At 32.6% G+C, this 19116-nt stretch overlaps 1 protein-coding gene across 2 annotated transcripts in view; it reads left to right on the forward strand.

Moving 5' to 3' along the window:
* Positions 1–19116, forward strand: part of ELP4 (elongator acetyltransferase complex subunit 4) — a 243826-nt gene that overhangs the window by 26710 nt on the left and 198000 nt on the right. For both annotated transcript variants that reach the window (XR_014316313.1, XM_082748867.1), the window contains exon 3: positions 1274–1395. Coding sequence is in view for 1 of the 2 variants with exons in the window: in XM_082748867.1 (XP_082604993.1) it covers positions 1274–1395 (122 nt within the window). In the remaining variant the exon portion in view is untranslated. The remainder of the gene's footprint in view (positions 1–1273; positions 1396–19116) is intronic.

Below are 19116 nucleotides of genomic sequence, written 5' to 3' on the forward strand. Positions count from 1 at the left end.
CAGAAACTTGAAGTTTTTACATGTCATGATCACAGTCTTTCAAAAGGAAACTGCTGTGGTTGATGTCTTCTTTTAATTGCTTTGCAGTGCCTTTAAATATTTATTTTTTAATGGTATTTTATTCAGGTTTTATACTTAAAGCTGCAAGGGGCTTTGTGCACAGTGCTAACATTACCACAAGTCCAAACTTTCTTAGGAATATTTTTTAACAGTGTGGTTTTTACAGATATTAACAATGCCTGACATAGGAATTCAATTAATATTTGTTGAATAAATTAATAAAGGCTTCTCTTTTTTTTAATAATTCAGTAAATATACCATTGTCTCTTTATGTCTCAAAGTATTAAAGGAAAGAAAGGTGACTCTTAATCTCACAAAACAAACTGAGGGTTGCTGGGGGGAGGGGGTTTGGGAGAAGGGGATGGGATTATGGACATTGGGGAGGGTATGTGCTTTGGTGAGTGCTGTGAAGTGTGTAAACCTGGTGAGTCACAGACCTGTACCCCTGGGGATAAAAATATATGTTTATAAAAAATAAAAAATTAAAAAAAAAAGTGTAGGCATGTAGCTTATCAATAATATTAGAAAACAAAGATATACTTGAGTTTATATCATATCACAAAATTTCAAAAATATTAACACATTTTGTCAAAGAAACCTGGTGTATGATTTTTTTTCATAAAAAATCAGAAAGAAGGGAGGGTGAAGGAATAATAAAAGGTCAAAGAACTGTTTATTCGGAAAACATTTAGTACAAATTTAAGAACTCTCAGATTAGTCTTCAGTTTTAAATTGCTATTGAATTTAAAACCTAAAACACAAATGTAGAAGTAATACTATTTTTACAAATTTTATAAATACTAATCTTCAGGCTACATACACTTAAGTGCTTAATTATTATGACATGTAAGAAATGAAGTGTGAGTTTACAAACTGGTTGGTAGGTAAGAATAGGTATTTTAGAGATGCAATGCCTGAAACAGAAAAAGAAAGTCCTTTTTTTTTTTCTATAATCATATGTAACCCTCTACATTTTGTGGATCTCAGAGATGGAGTAGAGGATGGAGAATAATTTTGAAATCAAACTATATTAGAAGTACTCACTTCCCATAGACTATCCAGCTAGGTCTCTTAGCCTATCTATCTGTACTTTTTAGGAAGACAATTATTACCCCATTTTATATACTTGTTTTAAGGAGGAAAATTGTTAAAACATCTGAGTGTGCTTGGCATATGGTAGGATACTGACTATAATTTTTTTCTTTTTTTTCAGAAGAGGATAAATATAATACTTACTCTTCTTTGCTCTTCAAGTTTTTCCTGGCAGAAGGAATCCTCAATGGGCATACTTTGTTGGTTGCATCTGCAAAAGAAGACCCTGCTGATATTTTACAGGTATAGAATATACAAACGCAAAAATATTGCATTTTGAACATTTCATGAAAAAATATTGCTTATATGTTTATATAAACAAGATGTATGTAAACAAAATATATACATAAAATTTTATGAAAATTTTAGGTAAACAAGGTATTCGTTTATCTAAAAACCATATTTAAATTCATTAATGTGACCATACATGTATTTTTTTTTCTCTTAAAGAAAAGTATCAAATTTATTTAAAGATGTAGTTTCACTTTTTAAATTAGTGTTCGTGGACAATTTTTTTTTTTTAAAGATTTTATTTATTTATTTGACAGACAGAGATCACAAGTAGGCAGAGAGGCAGGCAGAGAGAGAGAGAGGGAAGCAGGCTTCCTGCGGAGCAGAGAGCCCGATGCGGGGCTCGATCCCAGGACCCTGAGATCATAACCCGAGCCGAAGGCAGCAGCCCAAACCACTAAGCCACCCAGGCGCCCCCGTGGACAATTTTTTTAACTTTAAGTTGATACTGGCATTGGGAACAATATTAATAAGCTACTAAAAACTGACAATAAATAAAGTTATTACTATAGTCATAAGAAGATAACTCTGTAAAAAGTAAAGGAAAACAACAGCATATTATCTGATATTATATTACCAGTATCTTAAAGACATAAATTAGAAGAAAGCTACAGAAATTGGAAGTACTCATTTATTAATCTCATTTTGCTTTGAGACTACCAGAAATTACTCTTTTCCAAGTAACAAACAATAATAATAAAATATGTGACTGATATACTCTATCTTTTTGAAGCCAGAACACACATTACATCTCAGAGAGGACAATCCTCAGTTTTAAAATTCTTAATTTGTCCAGAACAGGAACACAACTTAAGCTGTTGTTGGAACAGAAGATAGAATCTAAAGTTATTTTCTCCCTTAGGATGTTTTCATTTCAGTGCATGCTCTGCAAAATAACAAATAACTAATTCATTTATGAAGAATTTGTAGCATAGTAAGTATTAATATACCATAGATTTCAGCAGACACCAACAAATTCCTATACCCACTATAAAAAAGTTATATAATGCTGAGGTAAAACTAACACGATTCTTTCATATGGGTCATATTTTGCTTATTAAGTAATATGGTCATAAAATCCAAAGGAGAAATCTTTGTATAATTTTCCAAATGATTTTCTTCTGGTTACAGAGCCTGTTTTCCTTTGTTCTTATTTTTGGTGTTTGGCTTTTGTAATATTTTCTTGATGTTTTCATTTCTTCTTTTGTTTCTTTTCCCTGGTCTTAATTATTCTGATCAATTTCTGGACAGTACTATGCTTGGTAAGAACAATAAAGGCCAAGATTATCATCTAAAGAAGCTGTACAAGCTCTTCATGACACATTCCACCATAGTATGGAGACTAAGATTTTATATCAAACATTTTTATAGCCATGTAGGCAATTTTTCCCAGGCCAGAAGCAGGATAACTTTTGACCTTTGAACAACATGGGGGTTAGAGACACTGATCCCCTGCACAGTTAAAAATCCACATATAACTTATGGGGCACCTGGGTGGCTCAGTGGGTTAAAGCCTCTGCCTTCGGCTTGGGTCATGATCCCAGGGTCCTGGGATCGAGCCCCACATCGGGCTCTCTGCTCGGCGGGGAGCCTGCTTCCTCCTCTCTCTCTGCCTGCTTCTCTGCCTACTTGTGATCTCTGTCTGTCAAATAAATAAATAAAATCTTAAAAAAAAAATCTACATATAACTTTTGACTCCCCAAAAATAGTATTTCCATCTAATACTGACCAAAAGCCTACTAACAACATAAACTATTAATACATATTTTGTTTATTATATGTATTATATACTATATTCCTACAATAAAGTGAATTAGAGAAAGGACAATGTTGTTGAGAAAATCATAAGAGAAAATACATTTACAGTACTATATTTATCTTAAATATTCACATTTAAGTAGATCTGTGTAGTTCAAACTTGTGTGGTTAAAGAATCAACTATATATTCTTTTCAAAATAAAGTGTTTTATTCTTCCTTCTTGTCTCCTGCAACCTAGGCAACTGATGTTAAAATCTAATCAATATACCAAAACATTTTGCTTTAGAGAATTACACTTTTTATTTGAAAACTAATCCCTAACACCTTTCCTAGGTACCTTGAATTTGTACAAGTTAATATTAAAAATCTGAAGGTACTTTACTTGTCCTCCGCTGAATTATGTGAAGGAGTGAAGTTAAAAATTAGGATTTCTTAAAACATCTAGTTATTTATGTAAGTAGTTAGGTTCTGCAAACATTTATTCATGGAACAATTTTGTGATACTGTAAAAACTATATAAAATTAGAGTAAAAAAAGTAGACTTTTAAAAAGTTGCACTTTTGACCAAGATATGTTAATGAGGGTCAGATTTCTCTTTATCCCTGAACCAACTAAAAAACAGGGCAAACTAAAAAACAGGGCAAAATATATTAAACAACAGTTTTCAAGACATCAGGCATCAAATAATAAAGGACAGTGGTGCCAGAGAGATCCAGAATATACAAAGGGAGTTCTGTAACTTCGCTGGCTTTATACAGTTTCTAGGCTGTAGTGCGGTAAAAAGGAACCCAGGTTAAGACAGCATTAGGAGACTCATCTAGGATTGTGTCATTATGACATATTGTCTTCATCTGGAGCTTAAGGATAGCTTAAGGAAATATGTATAGGTGCCAAGTTGACAAGGGGTGGACTTGTGATAGTTAATTTTATGTGTCCACTTGACTGTGCCACAAGGTTCCCAGATATTTGATCAAACATTATCCTAAGTACTCTTATGAGGGTGTTTCTGGATGAGACTGATATTTAAATTGGTAGGGGCGCCTGAGTAGCTTAGCGATTAAGCATCTGCTTTCGGCTCAGGTCATGATCCCAGGGTCCTGGGATTAAGCCCCACATCAGGCTCCCTGCTCAGCAGGGAGTCTGCTGCTTCCTCTCCCTGTGCCCCTCTCCCCTGCTCATGCTCTTTCTCTTAAATAAATAAACAAAATTTTTTTTAAATACTTAATTTAAATTGGTAAATGAAGTAAAGCAGATTGCCATCCCTAATGTGAGTGGGCCTCATCAAATCAGTAGAAGGTACAAATAGAACTAAAAGACTAACCCTCCCTCAGCTAAGAACAAATTCCTTCTGACGGACTGCCTTCAAATCTGAACATCAGCTTTTTCCTGCCTTTGATTCAGACTAAAAAATCCATTCTTCCTGATTCTTAAGCCTGCCAACATTTGGATGTGAACTACACCATCAGCTTTCCTGGGTCTTTAGCTTGCTGACTCATCCTGCAGACCTGGGGACTTGTCAGCTTCCCTAATACTATTAGCCAATCCCTTTTTTAAAATAATAATAATAATAATAATAATAATAATAAATGTTTTTGTATTAAACTACAATTACATATATAATATGTACATACAGTTATTTATATATATAATTTTGTATAAAACAAAGCAATATATATACATATATCCTACTGGAACTGTTTCTCTGGAGAACTCTGACTGATACAGTCTTATTAAAAATACAAAGATAACATTTAAAACCTACATGAAGAATTTCACATTTATTATTAACCTGAATTGAATGATTATCACCTCACATTCTATATCTTGGACAGTTGTACAGATAGTAAAGTACAGTGATCTTTCCACCTTTTTGCTTTCACACTTATAAAAAATAAATTTTAATTATGTATCTGTTTGTACACAAAGTTATGTAAAAATTGCAGTTATGAGATTATTTAGTTGTAAAAGATGTTATTGTAAATATTGTTCAAAATGTGCATGTGCATGAATGTGCATGGGGGGAGAGGAGAGTGAGAGAGAATCTCAAGCAGACTTCCTGCTGAGTTCGGGGCTCAGCCACAGGACCCTGAGATCATGACCTGAGCTGAAATCAAGAGTCAGCTGTTCAACTGACTGAGCCACCCAGGCGCCTCTATAAATACTGTATTTTTAGTTAAAATACTTTTAAATCAGCCTTCTAAGTGTATCCAACTGAATCTAAATAACATCACAATTTGATGTCAGTACCATTATTTCTAGAAATATATGTACATAAGCGAGCTCTTTTTTAACATCTGGAAATTTTACATCAATCATCTTTGCCTTGAATTCATATTTTCTATTCCAGTTCTCACAGAGTTTTATCTGAATGCAATGTTTCATGTTCAAAATATTTATCAACAACCTTATGATAGTTTTTCTGTAACAAAAATTCATATTTAAATTTAAGTAAATAACTTGTCTGAAAAGACATAACATGTTAAACACATTTCTTTTCCAATTTAGTAACCTTTACAATTAGTGTTATATGCAGTATGTGAATGGACATAAAATTTTTCACATTTGCTTTATTAAGATATACCAGTCAAATGGGACAGGATTTAACATCAGTTCTATTTAAATTTTTTATTTTTTCAGATGTGTGTTGCTCACAATTAAGTAAAAGGGAAAGAAAGAGATATGTTACTGTAATGAATTTTTTATTTTTTTCTGAGTAATAGACATATAAACGATCATAGTGGTCCTTATTTTTTATTTGTTGGAAGTATTTGATTACTGACTCAACTTCTCTGCTGGTTATTGTTCTGTTCAAGTTTTCTATTTCTTCCTGTTTCAGTTTTGGTAGTTTGTATGTGTCTAGGAATTTATCCATTTCTTTCAGTTTGTCTAATTTGTTGGTATATGGTTTTTCATAATAATCTCTTATAATTAATTGTATTTTGTGATATTGGTTGTTATTTCTCCTCTCTCGCTTGTGTTTTTACTTATTTGGGTCCATTTTCTTTTCTTTTTGATAGGTCTTGCTAGAGGTTTACCAATTTTTTTTGTAATTTTTCAAATTAGCAGCTCCTGTTTTTCCTAATCTGTTTTTTTTTTCATTTCTATATCATTTATTTCTGCTCAGTTCTTTATTATTTCCTTCCTTCTGTTGGCTTTTGGCCTCATTTCTTGTTTTGTTTTGTTTATAACTCTTTTAGGTGTAAGGTTAGATTATTTATTTAAGATTTTTCTTCTTGAGGTAGGTTTGTGTTGCTACATACTTCCCTCTTAGGACTGCTGTGGCTGCCTTGCAGGGGTTTTGGATCATTGCGTTTTCACTTTCATTTGTTTCCATATATTTTTTAATTTCTTTTTTGATTTCCTGGTTGACACATTCATTGTTTAGTAGCACATTGTTTAACCTTCATGTGTTTGTGGTCTTGCTAGTTTTTTCTTTTCTTGTGGTTGACTTCTAGTTTTATAGCATTTTGGTCAGAAAAGGTGCATGATATGATTTCAGTATTTTTTTGTTTGTTGAGGCCTGATTTATGATCTAATATGTGATCTATTCTGGAGAATGTCTTATGTGCACTTGAAAAGAATGTATATGTGATGTTTTAGGATGGGATGTTCTGAATGTATCTAGTAAGTCCTTCTGGTCCAGTATGTCTTTTGAAGCAGCTTAGGTGGTTTTATGAAGAATGTTTTCTAATGTCATCCAATCAGTTTTACCCAATCTTGTGTACTTAATATATTATCAAAGACATTAAAATGCATCCACAAAAACCTAATGATCTTAAGCATATTTTCATTCTTGTATTTATAAGGAGTAGCCCAGAATAGTTTTTTATTTTAGGTTTACTTTACTTATGTACTTGCATTTCATATAGCTCTTCTCTGAAAATATATCTTTTTTTTTTTTTTCCCCCAAGAGAGAGAGAATGGGAGAGAGAGAGAAAGACGGCATGAGAGGGGGAAGGTGAGAGGGAGAAGCAGACTCCCCCCAGGACTCTGGGATCATGACCTGAGCCAAAGGCAGTTGCTTGGCCAGCTGAACCACCCAGATGCCCCCATCTGTTTTTTTTTTCTTTTTCTTTTAAGATTTTATTTATTTATTTGACAGAGAGAGAGAGCACAAGTACACAAGCAGGGGGAGTGGCACGCAGAGGGGGAGGGAGAAGCAGGCTCTTTGCAGAGCGGGGGAAGCCTGATATGGGACTTGATCCCAGGACTCTGGGATCATGACCTGAGCCAAAGCCAGGTGCCCACCCCTATCTAGTTTTTGAGTTAACAGAACTTTCACTCATCAGTAATATTTCTGAAATTAATGATTCTAAAAATTTAATATTTCTTTCATATTTCTTTCCTTTTTATTTTGTAATACTAAAATAATTTAATTAAAAAAAATAATATTCCATTCTCATTTTTCTATTAAGAAAGCACAAAAAGTATTGTTTTTAACCTATATACATTTAATGTGGTCCACTTAGTTTTCACAAGTTTAAAATAGACTGAATTCAAAAAAAAATTATGATTGCAAAAATTATAATTATTTAAATTCTCATAATACCAGTGGACAGACAAAGTTTTAAACATCCCTCTGAGGAAAATAAAATATTTTGTATAATTTAAAATGAGATTAAAATGAGATGTTAAGGACTAATATAGATAATAGTTTTTTCTGCATATTATTCAGCCAAGATTTCAGTGTTCCTAACTCAATTAGAGTTATATTAGAGTCATTTGTATTTAACAGCCCAACAATGAATGACCAAAACCAAGGCATTAACAGTCTTTAGAGATACAACATGGGGGTCGTGGGGGATGCTATAATTGTTTGTTTTTAATTTTATGATGTATGATTGGGGATTTCTGGAACCTATAACCAAGGCAAATATTGCTGGTACAAGAAGAGGGAAAAGACAATCTTATAGACCATAATTATCTTAAAACTGTGTATAACTAAAAGACAAGTAAAGGATAAAAAGCCCCATCAGCTGCCTAAGATATATTATATAACCACCCAGCAATTTATCCATCATCCTTTGAAAACATATTCATGCCTATTGTAGTCAAAGCTCCTTCAGGAAGTCAGCATTAAGATGTAACACTGAAAAATTACACCCCTTAGAAAATCCTATAGAACAATATACATGATGTTGTTAAAGCTTTTAAAAAGCTGGTAAGTATTTTTCAGTTAACTTTTTATCTAAAAGAATGTTCTTGATCATCTCAAATACAGTGATAAGTATTCTCTGAAAATTTTCCTTGCAATGTTTTCTGAAATAGCGAAAATTGTATTTTTATGTTAGAATATTTAAGCATTTATCAGTAGATAGGCTGATATTTTTAGAAATAAAAAATTATATACACAAACATCCACAATTTCCTTAGAACTTGAAAGTGCTCTGTTTTTCTTTTTCATAATTTTAAACAATGTATGTTAATATTTACAGAATTAAAGAAAGTAACCTGATTTTTAGAAGTAAATTTAAATGTTATTTCATAATATACTAAGGTGAGTTTTAAAAGTTAATTTGAATATTTTTAGAGATGACATACCAGATAGGTAATATTCATGCAGGAAGAGATATCTAATATCTAGAGCAAAGGGTTAATTCCTGACTTACAGCATTAACTTTTTGAGTTATTTGTTATATACATTACATATTATTGTCCAGCATCAAACACAGAACAAAGTGGGAGCTGCGGATGCTTTTAAGGAGTTTAAAAGTTTTACTTTTTAATATGTACCTAAGATAAGTACATGGTTATGAACAGGAATGTAACTGCCTTGATGTTTACTAAAGGCTTGCAGTATATATTTTTTAATATCAAACATACTAATAAGTTAATAGCTCAAATTTAAAATCAATTATGGTGAAACTACCCTTATTATAGAGAAAATCTTTCATAATTGAAAATTAATTACTTTATAATAACCCTTAAGTCACACAATAAGTAACAATTTATTTAAAATAAACCATGTCATATGAGATGAATTAATATAGCAACAAGGTACTTAGTAATGAAGTACGGAAATTTAGATTAACATCTTCAGAATTCTCTTTTATAGACTTTATATAAGTAAAAAGAAAATATCTAATAATTTGGAAGCATTTTTTATGTATCCCAAAATATCAATGTGTTACCCAAATAATGAACTCATTTAATAAGATCTTATTTATTCTATCTTGTATCTTTTGCTTTATTTAGGTTTTTTGGTGGGTTTTTGTTTTGTTTTGTTTTGTTTTTTGGTTATAACTGAGAGAAGATACATCAGGTGATTTAGAATTAGATGAAGTAGTATTTGCTAAATATTATGCGGCTTGAATTATTATTAGAAAGCTTTCCTTTCCTTTCCTTGGGTCAGTTTGGTGTCAAGATTGAGTCTGTATTTGCCATCCATCTTTTACTAATTGATCATGAACAAGAATTAGAAGTCTGAATCCAATGAGTGGGGTTAGTTTGTTTGCTCTTAGTATTTTATAGCATCAGATTATAGGCTGGTCCTTCTGAGCGAGTAGAATACAAAAATATTTCAGATCCAACTTTGTTCTCCTTGTTCTGCCAAAAATTGAGAAAGCTGCAACAATGAAGTTAATGAAATGTCCCTTGTTTGGTCACATATACTACTGAACATTTTTTAAAAATTATACTTATCATAAAAGTTATAGTTTTTTAATGATTCAAAACAAAAGTAATATGTTATAAATAATTTAAAAATTTATTTTCTGGTCCTTCTGCCATTCCACTTTGCAAGTTTTATGCATACTCAGTACCTTCTAAACAACACATCTTCCCACCCGTTTTTACTTATTTTTACTTTTCTGAGCCTACATAATATATATTTTTTATTAAAACTTTATTTTACTGTGTATCTTCTGTTCATAGTTTAAATACAAATATTTGAAGAGCCCTTTAAAGGCAGAGCTATAGTCAGGTTATGTTCCTTCCATTTCTTTGTCAACATTTTATTTGTTCAGAAAATTATCAGGCTATCTATATGCTTTTCAGTGCTTACAACTCCGAAGTCTAGTTGAGCCAGAAATTTGCTGTTTGACCCCAGGGTTTCACTCTTTTTTTCTCCCTGGCTACTTGTGAGAGCTTATTTAAAATTCTGAGTTCTCCCCTGGCAGCCACAGTTAGAGCTGCTTTGGCAAACTAAAAAGACTAAGAAAAATCATGCAAAGGCTCAATACACTGCTTCCAGTGACCTACATTTGTAGCCAGCTTTTAAAAGATGGCATGTGCCTTATTTTCCAACAAGAAAATGAAAGATAAGATAAAAGTAGAAAGGGAAATAAACCCACCACTCTGTTACGAGCTTGAAAGAACCATTTCTGGTATAACATTAAAATAAACACAAAGTTGGGGTTGATATTTGTGCATCACCAACATAAGAAAGGAATTTTACATGCAGAAAAATAAACCTAAGTCATGTAGCAAAAATGCCATACTCTGTGATGGGATATTTGTCCTCAGAAGATGAAGTATATTTGGGATATGGGCTTGGATTTTAATTTCTGTGATGTTGCAGGACCTTGCACAAGTAGCTGCAGGACATTGCACAAGTCACTTATTCTCTCACATTAAGATAGATAATTCCCTGGCTACCTCATTCTGGAACTCCAAATAAAAAGTGAAAAATTAAGAATTTTGCTTTCTAAATCTTAAAATACTGCAGACCTCACATTTACTTTCCAAAATTTTACTTTGAACACATTTAAAAAAAAAAAAAAAGTGGTTGTAAATGCTTGATGGTTATTGTCATGCTCCAATGTTAAAATCTTAGAATTGTTATATAGCACTTATCATTCTTTGAAAAGAAGCGACCAATGTCAGACTTGGGAATATTAGAAATGGAATTCATTTGTCCTCTGAATACTTTTTCTGAAGCATATTCAGAAGAGAAGATATTCAATCCTTTTGGATGAATTAAGTGACTTCAAATTCTGAAAACCAGAGACATTAAAACTTAAAACACACACACACACACACACATACTTTCTTAAGTCAGCTCCCCAAATTAATGAAATTGACTCATTAAATGAAATATTAAAGGATCCCATGAAGGAAGAGAGGTGGACACCATCAAGGATCATAGATTAAATAGATAGTCTTTGAAGATTATATACAAAAGGATAGCTTTCTTCTCCCCTCTCATGCTCTCTCACCCTCCCTATCTCAAATAAATAAATAGAATCTTTTAAAAAGAAATTCTTTAAGAAGAGCACTTGGCTGGCTCAGTAGATTGGATGACTGCCTTCGGCTCAGGTCAAGATCCCAGAGTCTCAGGATCAAGTCCGTCATCGGGCTCCCAGCACAACAGGGAATCTGCTTCTCCCTCTGACCTTCTCCCATCTCATCCTCTCCCTCACTCTCTCTCTCTCTCTCAAATAAATAAAATCTTTCAAAAAAAAAATTAAAAAAAAAAAAAAAAAAAGGATAGCTTTACTGTGTGAAAACCCCAAAGAAGACAAGGCTATCTTTCCATTTAGTGTTGGGGTGATTCTTTCAGGGGACAGTGTTTCTTTCCTCCAATTTTGTTTCATTCATCAGAAACTGATGGGTAGTTGCAGAAAATGTCCTTAATTCACCATAGTCATCTTTCCATGTTATATTAGTGAAATCAGAGATATCTGAAATGCATTTACCAGTTTCATAAAATAGTTTTTACTACTGTGTGTGTGTGGGTGGGTATGTGGGTGTGTCTAAAAGTCTGCTAGATTTCAAAAACAGGGTCGATGGCATTAAACTGAAGACTTAAATTGGAAGTGGAAGATCTATCTGAGGCTATGAAGTGAAACTTCTTACCTTTCTGTTTCTTAAAACAGATTATAACAAGACACTATAGAATTTTAAAAAACCTATGTTATGCCTTTACCTGGTTGCCTCTACTTCTCAGTACTCAGGGAAAAGAAAGAGAATTGTTTTTTTCTTTTACCACCAAATGTACATCACAGAATAATTTTCAAGTTTAATAAAAATAAAGTGATATCTAGTTTCATTTATAGTACCAAAATATACTAAGGATTTTTGTGACATCTTCCATTACCTGGGTTGATTTTGGAAAAATAAAAGAATATGATATCAAACAAATAAAACCAGTCACTTGTATGCTCCTGAGCTAGGAAATATAACTGATCTGGACCTCTTAAGCAAACATAATGCCTGATTACTACTAATTGAGATATCTTTGACAATAGATATACCAAAACTTTAGAATACTTCTTTTCCAACCTTGTAAAAATTCTGTGACCTCTCTGGCCCCATGTCAGGTTCTGCATTCAGTTAGAGTCTGCTCAAGAGATTCTCTCTTTCTCTCTCTCCCTCCCCCTTTCCCCCTCTCCCCCTCTCCCTGCTCATGCTCTCTCTCTTTCAAATAAATAAATTGAATTAAAGCTTAAAAATATCTTATGTTCTCAAACCTCAATTTAATAAATAATTATGTTAAGATCACTGTCACTATCTTAACTTTTGTAATAACTCTGTTTAGAGATGTTTTGGTTATATCTGGTTTTTAGAAATTATCTTAATTTATATTCAGTTGGGGCACTTAGCACTTAAAGGAATTATGTTGAAATCCTTTGCCAATATTAGAATCCTTCTATAACTCAAGTAATTATTTCATAACCTATTTGCTCAGTAAGGATTTTTGTATATCTTTTTATTAAGAGGACAGGTTAATAGGCATCCTTATACAGTAAACATTTACTAAGGGAATTATTGCACATGGTCTTATTAGGTAAACCTGCTAAAACCAATGATTAAGTGGAGAATTCAGTCTACTTTTTAAAACATTTCATGGGGATGCCCTGGTGGCTTAGTCTGTTAAGTGTCCAGCTCTTGATTTTCTGCTCCGATCATGATCTCAGGGTCCTGGGATCAAGCATCAGGCTCCGTGCTCAGCACAGGATCTGCTTGAGATCTGCCCTCCCTCTCCCTCTGCTCTACCCCTGCTTGTGCTCTCTCTCTGTCTCCTTCTAAAATAAGTAAATGAAATCTTTTTAAAAAATTAAAAATAAAACATTTCACAAGATGTATTTTAGTATGTTATAAGGATACATTTGTTCACCATTTATTGTTCTTTCTTTAACTGGGGATGTAGATATAAAGATATACACACCTGTTCTTCATGTTATCCTTCTTCCCCCATCTTAGTCAAGAAAGTTGAGAGATCTTTCTTTCAGTCTTGTCACTACATTTTCGGTTTATATCTTAACGAGAAATGTGATAAGGATCTATGGACAGCATTGAGAACACTGCTCTTATCCTAGTGGTTTCATTTTCTGTTTTGTAATGCATGTTGTAGTTGCCAAAAGAAAAGCATCATTTTTGTCAGTAGCTCAATTTTGGAAGTTTAATTAAAATAATAATTGTATGCCAATGTGAAAGTATTTCTCATCATTTCTTATAATAATATTAATTTTGCCCCTTTACATTCAAGAGAAAAAATATATTAAAAATTTCTACCAAGATGTCCCTTGTACTGAATTTAGTGTGAAATATGGATGGATATAAATTCATTCTCTAATTATTAACCTTAAAGTCCATTAAATTTAAAAACATTTTTTATGTAACAGCAGCTGTATACCCACAGACCCTCTGACTTACTCCATTGCAATCTACATTTCTGAATGCTTTTAACAATTAAAGTAACCTCTCCCTTAATATTTTTAAATATTTAAATGGAGGTAATAGGAAGACCATATCTTTAATAGATGGATACTCAGGCTAGTTATTTGGCGTTCTTTTGTATTCAAATTATGATAATCAGTCAATAATATCTTTGAATTTGTTTCTCTTTCTAACTTTCAGAAAATAAATGTTCCCCAACTCCCCCCAAACCAACAAAGTAATATACTTACTGATACAATATAATATACTTACTGATACATGGATAATGCTTAAGTAGTATTAATTATACAGTTACCAAAACCTGCAAGGATCAAAAGATTTTACTTTTAAGAAGGATTTCTCATGCTGCATGGATTATGTTGCTACATAATAGCTCAGTAGTACTTCTGCTGAATTGTAAAATAGCTTAGAGAGGAGTATGATGCCCATAGTTGGTGTAATGCATTGGTAATTAAGAGGGTGGGAGGTTAAGCTTCATTAACTGCTGAGGGATTGTATCTTGGGTTTTATTATGCCCTAGAGAACATAAGAAGTGAGAAGGGTCAAACTGTTGGAATCAGATTTTGCTTGTGTATCTGCCAAAACAAAGACCACAAAATAATATAGCAGTAAGCACAGAATGGCATGAATTGAAAAGGGAAGAAATATATTTACAGCATCTTAGGATAAGGATAAATGTTTCTGGTAAAAAAAAAAAATACACCTAATTACTGGACTATATTTTGGTATTGGAAGTTTATAATAATTTGGTTTCATATAGGTTTTTTTAAGTAGAATAAGCAGTTTTGTCCAAAGGTAGTGCCAGTTTCTTTTTCATGTTAATTTTCTGAAGTGATTCATCTGATTAAGAGAGAGAAATTTTATACTTTACACTATATCTTCTGTATAGACCTTATGAAGCCTGCTTTTTATTTTTACTTATTCCTAATCCTTCCTACCCAATCTATGGGTACTGTAGGCACCATACTGCATCAAAGAACCAAAAACCTGGTATTTTTTCTTTAAGGAAACAAGGGTATAACAATCATGAAATGTGTTCTGTTGGTGCACTCACCAACACAAGTAAATCAAAGACTGGGATTTTCAAAAATACAAGGAAGGACCTTGATCTGTGATCTGTTACAACTGTAATCATTGAATATTTAAAAGCTTATTACTAGCATTCTCTTGTAAGACAGATTTAATTCAAACATTAATTAAATTTTTTGTTTGATTAGATACAGACATTGTAACAAAAATATAGATTATAGCAGTCATCATCTCTGATAGGGTCAAGGAGTCACAATGAGCAGGTTAGGTGATTACACATTTCAAAAAATATAGGCCTTACAAATATAACAACATACTGAATATAAATTCTTAACAGAATACGTTCTGAACATTGAAAGACAAAAGTGTCAGAATATTTAGGATGCCCAGCTGGCTCAGTGAGAAGAGCATGCTACTCTTGATCTTGGGTCATGAGTTCAAGCCTCACTTTGGGTGTGGAGCTTATTTAAAAAAAAAAATCAGAATATTCCTTTTCCCCAAAAAATATCAGTTTTGGCATATCTTTAAATAATTCATTTTCACTTGAATTCTGGATAGCAGTATTGAAACCATTAAGACAATTTTCATATAATGGATTTTTTTGTCAGAGAATTATATAGGACGATCTAACACTATTGCCTTTGGATTGAGTTCTTTTTTTTTTTCTTTTAATTAAGGTTGTTTATTAGAGAGAGAGAGAGCACACACACAAGGTGGAGGGAGGGGCAAAGAGGGAGAGGACGAAGCAGATTCCCCATAGAGCAGGGAGACAGACCTGAAAGGGGCTCCATCCCAGGACTCTAAAATCATGACCTGATCTGAAGGCAGACACTTAACCACCTGAGGCACCCAGGTGCCCCAGGTTTTAGTTCTTGAATTCACAATACTTAAAAACCACTGACTCTTTATTTGCATTGGTCAGTTTTTAATTTTCTGCTATTTTTGTTCAGTTTTCTGGCTAAAAGAAAGATACAAATGAAATTGACCAAGTGTTCACATAGGTCTATCTAGGTAAATTACTAGCATAACATTTATTCATACCATGTTGTGTTAAAAATTCTTTATATATTGATGGAATGCTTAAAAACAGATACTAAAGGAATTTTGGTCCATTTTCTAAAGAAATACCATATTTTATCAAATCTAAGATGCCACTGACCACAAGATGCAACACTGTTTTATGTATCACTGAAAAAACACTGCCAAATAAACTAAAACAGAATGTTGTCTTTTAACTTAGGATTTTTATTTAATTATTTGTAAGTTTTCTTAGGCATTTGTATTTTTTAAGAACATATCACACTTGTACATAAAAAAGGAACTAAATGTGTAACTTCTAAAACTTCATTCACATTCATATTGCTACTCTAATGAACTACTTTCTGTTTTATAGTCATTGACCATACCTGGTTTTTCATGATTCATGTTTACATGATACCATTCTCTGTGTCATCAAAAACACTGATGATGTGACATTTCTTAAAAGATGCTCCACTCTTGCACCCAGATGTTATTCTAAAACAATGACATACAAGGACAGCTGGGTGGCTCAGTCAGGAAAGCATCCAACTCTTGATTTCAGCTCCATTCATCATCTCAGGGTCATGAGCTCAAGCCCCAACTCAGACTCTAGGCTTAGCAGGGTCTGCTTGAGATTCTCTCCATTTCCCTACCCACGCTTCAAACTCCACACTCCCTCACACGTGACCTCTCCCTCCCTCCCTCTCTCAAATAAATAAATATTTCCTAGAAATAAAAAATAAAACAATGACATGCATTGTGCAATTATTGTTGCAGATGGCTATCTTTATTTTGCCAAAAAGTATCCAGTGGAATTTTTCCGGACCAGAATTCATATTCTTCCTTAATTGAGCCATATATAGATTCTTGGCCAAGATATAAAAGAATTACATTTGCCCACTTACACACCAAGAGTAACAACCAATTTCTTACATATGCAGACATGATAACTTTTATCTGCTTGATATAATATCACCTGAAAATACATCCCAATTTCAGTAAAAATAAGCTGAAAAAAAAAAAAAGAGAGAATCAGTGAAATACAGTTAAATATATATCTCAATTTTGAACCTGGGTTTTGGTGTGTTTGAATTACATACTTTCCAGAAACTCAGTTATCACAAATCTTAATTGTCCTTGTTACCATAATGCTACCAGTTTAAAAATAATCCCCATTTATGGAGCACCTGGGTGGCTCAGTCGTTAAGTGTCTGCCTTCAGCTCAGGTCATGATCCCAGAGTCCTGGGATCGAGCCCCATCATCAGGCTCCCTGCTCAGTGGGAAGCCTGCTTCTCTCTTGTTTATGCCCTCTGCTTGTCTTTCCTCTTTCACTCTCTCTCTCTGTCAAATAAATAAAATATTTAAAAAATAAGAAATAATCCCCATTTTTAATGTGTTGATGTGTTCTTGGGAATATGTCTGTGTTCCAGTGAAGCTGGAACTTAACATACGCTTCTTAAATTGTATTTCTTAACATATATTTCACTGAGCATATACAAGTGTTATCTTGCTCATTTGGGAAATACGCTACCAAGAGGAGAAATAAGTTTAAAGAAAAAATTCTGCTGTAGTTAGGAGATATTAAAGTTGAGCAATCAGGAACTGGACATTGTATATATTTTTCTAGAGTTTGAAATTTTTTCAAATCTTTTTGGAGTACTAACAATAAAATAAGGGGAAATAATCCAATAATGAGGTTTTTCTAAGGAAGTACTTTTGCCTTTTAAAAAATAAATAACCTTACTATACTGCAAGAAAATTAAGGATATTTACCTTTGGAATTTACCTTTCAGAATCTATCGGTCCTATTTAGGTACTATTAAAATTGATTAAGATAGTTGTTTGTAATTTAAAAAATACATTTTTCTCTCATGACCTCTTTCACTGCATCTGGGATTGAATACTTTTATCACACATTTGAATTTTAAATTTTCAGAGATATACTTTGTTACAAAAAAGTACAAAAATAATGCAGATCATAGCAAAAAATTTAAGTAATAATAAAGGAATTTAAGTGAAAAGTGAACTTCTCCCCACGTATACTGTCTACAATCTATAGTTCCAGTCTTCTTCCATGAAAAGTCCCCAACATTGATTGTATTTAATTATTTTTAGTTACTCCAGTGGTTACTATTATAATTGTAAATTATACTCTTTGCCTTTTATTTTTTGATTCATTTTATGTTGTACTATTAATTCAGTATATAAGATAAACATCACAACTATGTTTTGCTATCTCTTCTGCCTTCAACCTGTTATTTCTAACTTACTTGCACATTATCAATTATTACAACTCAAATTCTATAACTATAATTGAATCTTCAATACTCTGTAAGTTTATTTTATAAGTTGAAACACATTTAAATTATCAAATTAGATAAATATTTTACTGAATCAGATAATATAATGGACTTCTTGGAAATGAAATGCCATCTTATGTCACTAAACTGAACTTCTACAAGAGGACAGGAGTCATTTCTTACATTCCCGCAGTTCCTTAGTTTCAGGTCACATTTTTAGTTCCTTCCTTTTCTTCATGTTTAGCTTTTCATGTTCTTGTTATGCTTTTTATTCTTTTACCAGTACCAGCATTTCTTTTTTCCCCCAGTTTTATTAAGATAGAATTGACATGTAACATTGTATTGGTTTAATGTGTATACAAAATAATGATTTGATAATATGTATGTACTACAGAATGATCACTATGATAAGTTTAGCTAACATCTATCACCTCACTTATTACAAGCTTTTTTTCCTTGGGATGAGAATTTTAAGATCTATTCCTTAGCAGCTCTGAAATATACAATACAGTATATTTTTAAAGTTTTATTTATGTATGTAATCTCTACAACAGCATGTGGTTCAAACTCACAACTCCTTGATTAAGGGGGAGTGTGTTCTTCTCACTGTGTCAGTAGGGTGCCCCAGCAACACAGGATTATTAACTTTAGTCCCCATGCTGCACATTCCATCCCCATGACTTACTTATCTTATAATTGGAAGTTTGTACCTTTTGGCCACAGTGAACTATTTATTCCACCCTCACCTCTGGCAACCACCAATCTGTTCTCTGTTTCTAGGAGTTCGGTTTCTTAGATTCCTCATATAAGTGAGATCATACATTATTTGCCTTTCTCTATCTGACTAATTTTGCATAGCATAATACTTACAAGATTTACTCATGTTGTCACCAATGGCAAGATTTTCCTTCTTTTTTATTGTCACATACTATTCTATTGTGCAT

This window comes from Mustela nivalis (genome assembly GCF_964662115.1).
Source record: "Mustela nivalis genome assembly, chromosome: 9".
Lineage (NCBI taxonomy): Eukaryota > Metazoa > Chordata > Mammalia > Carnivora > Mustelidae > Mustela > Mustela nivalis.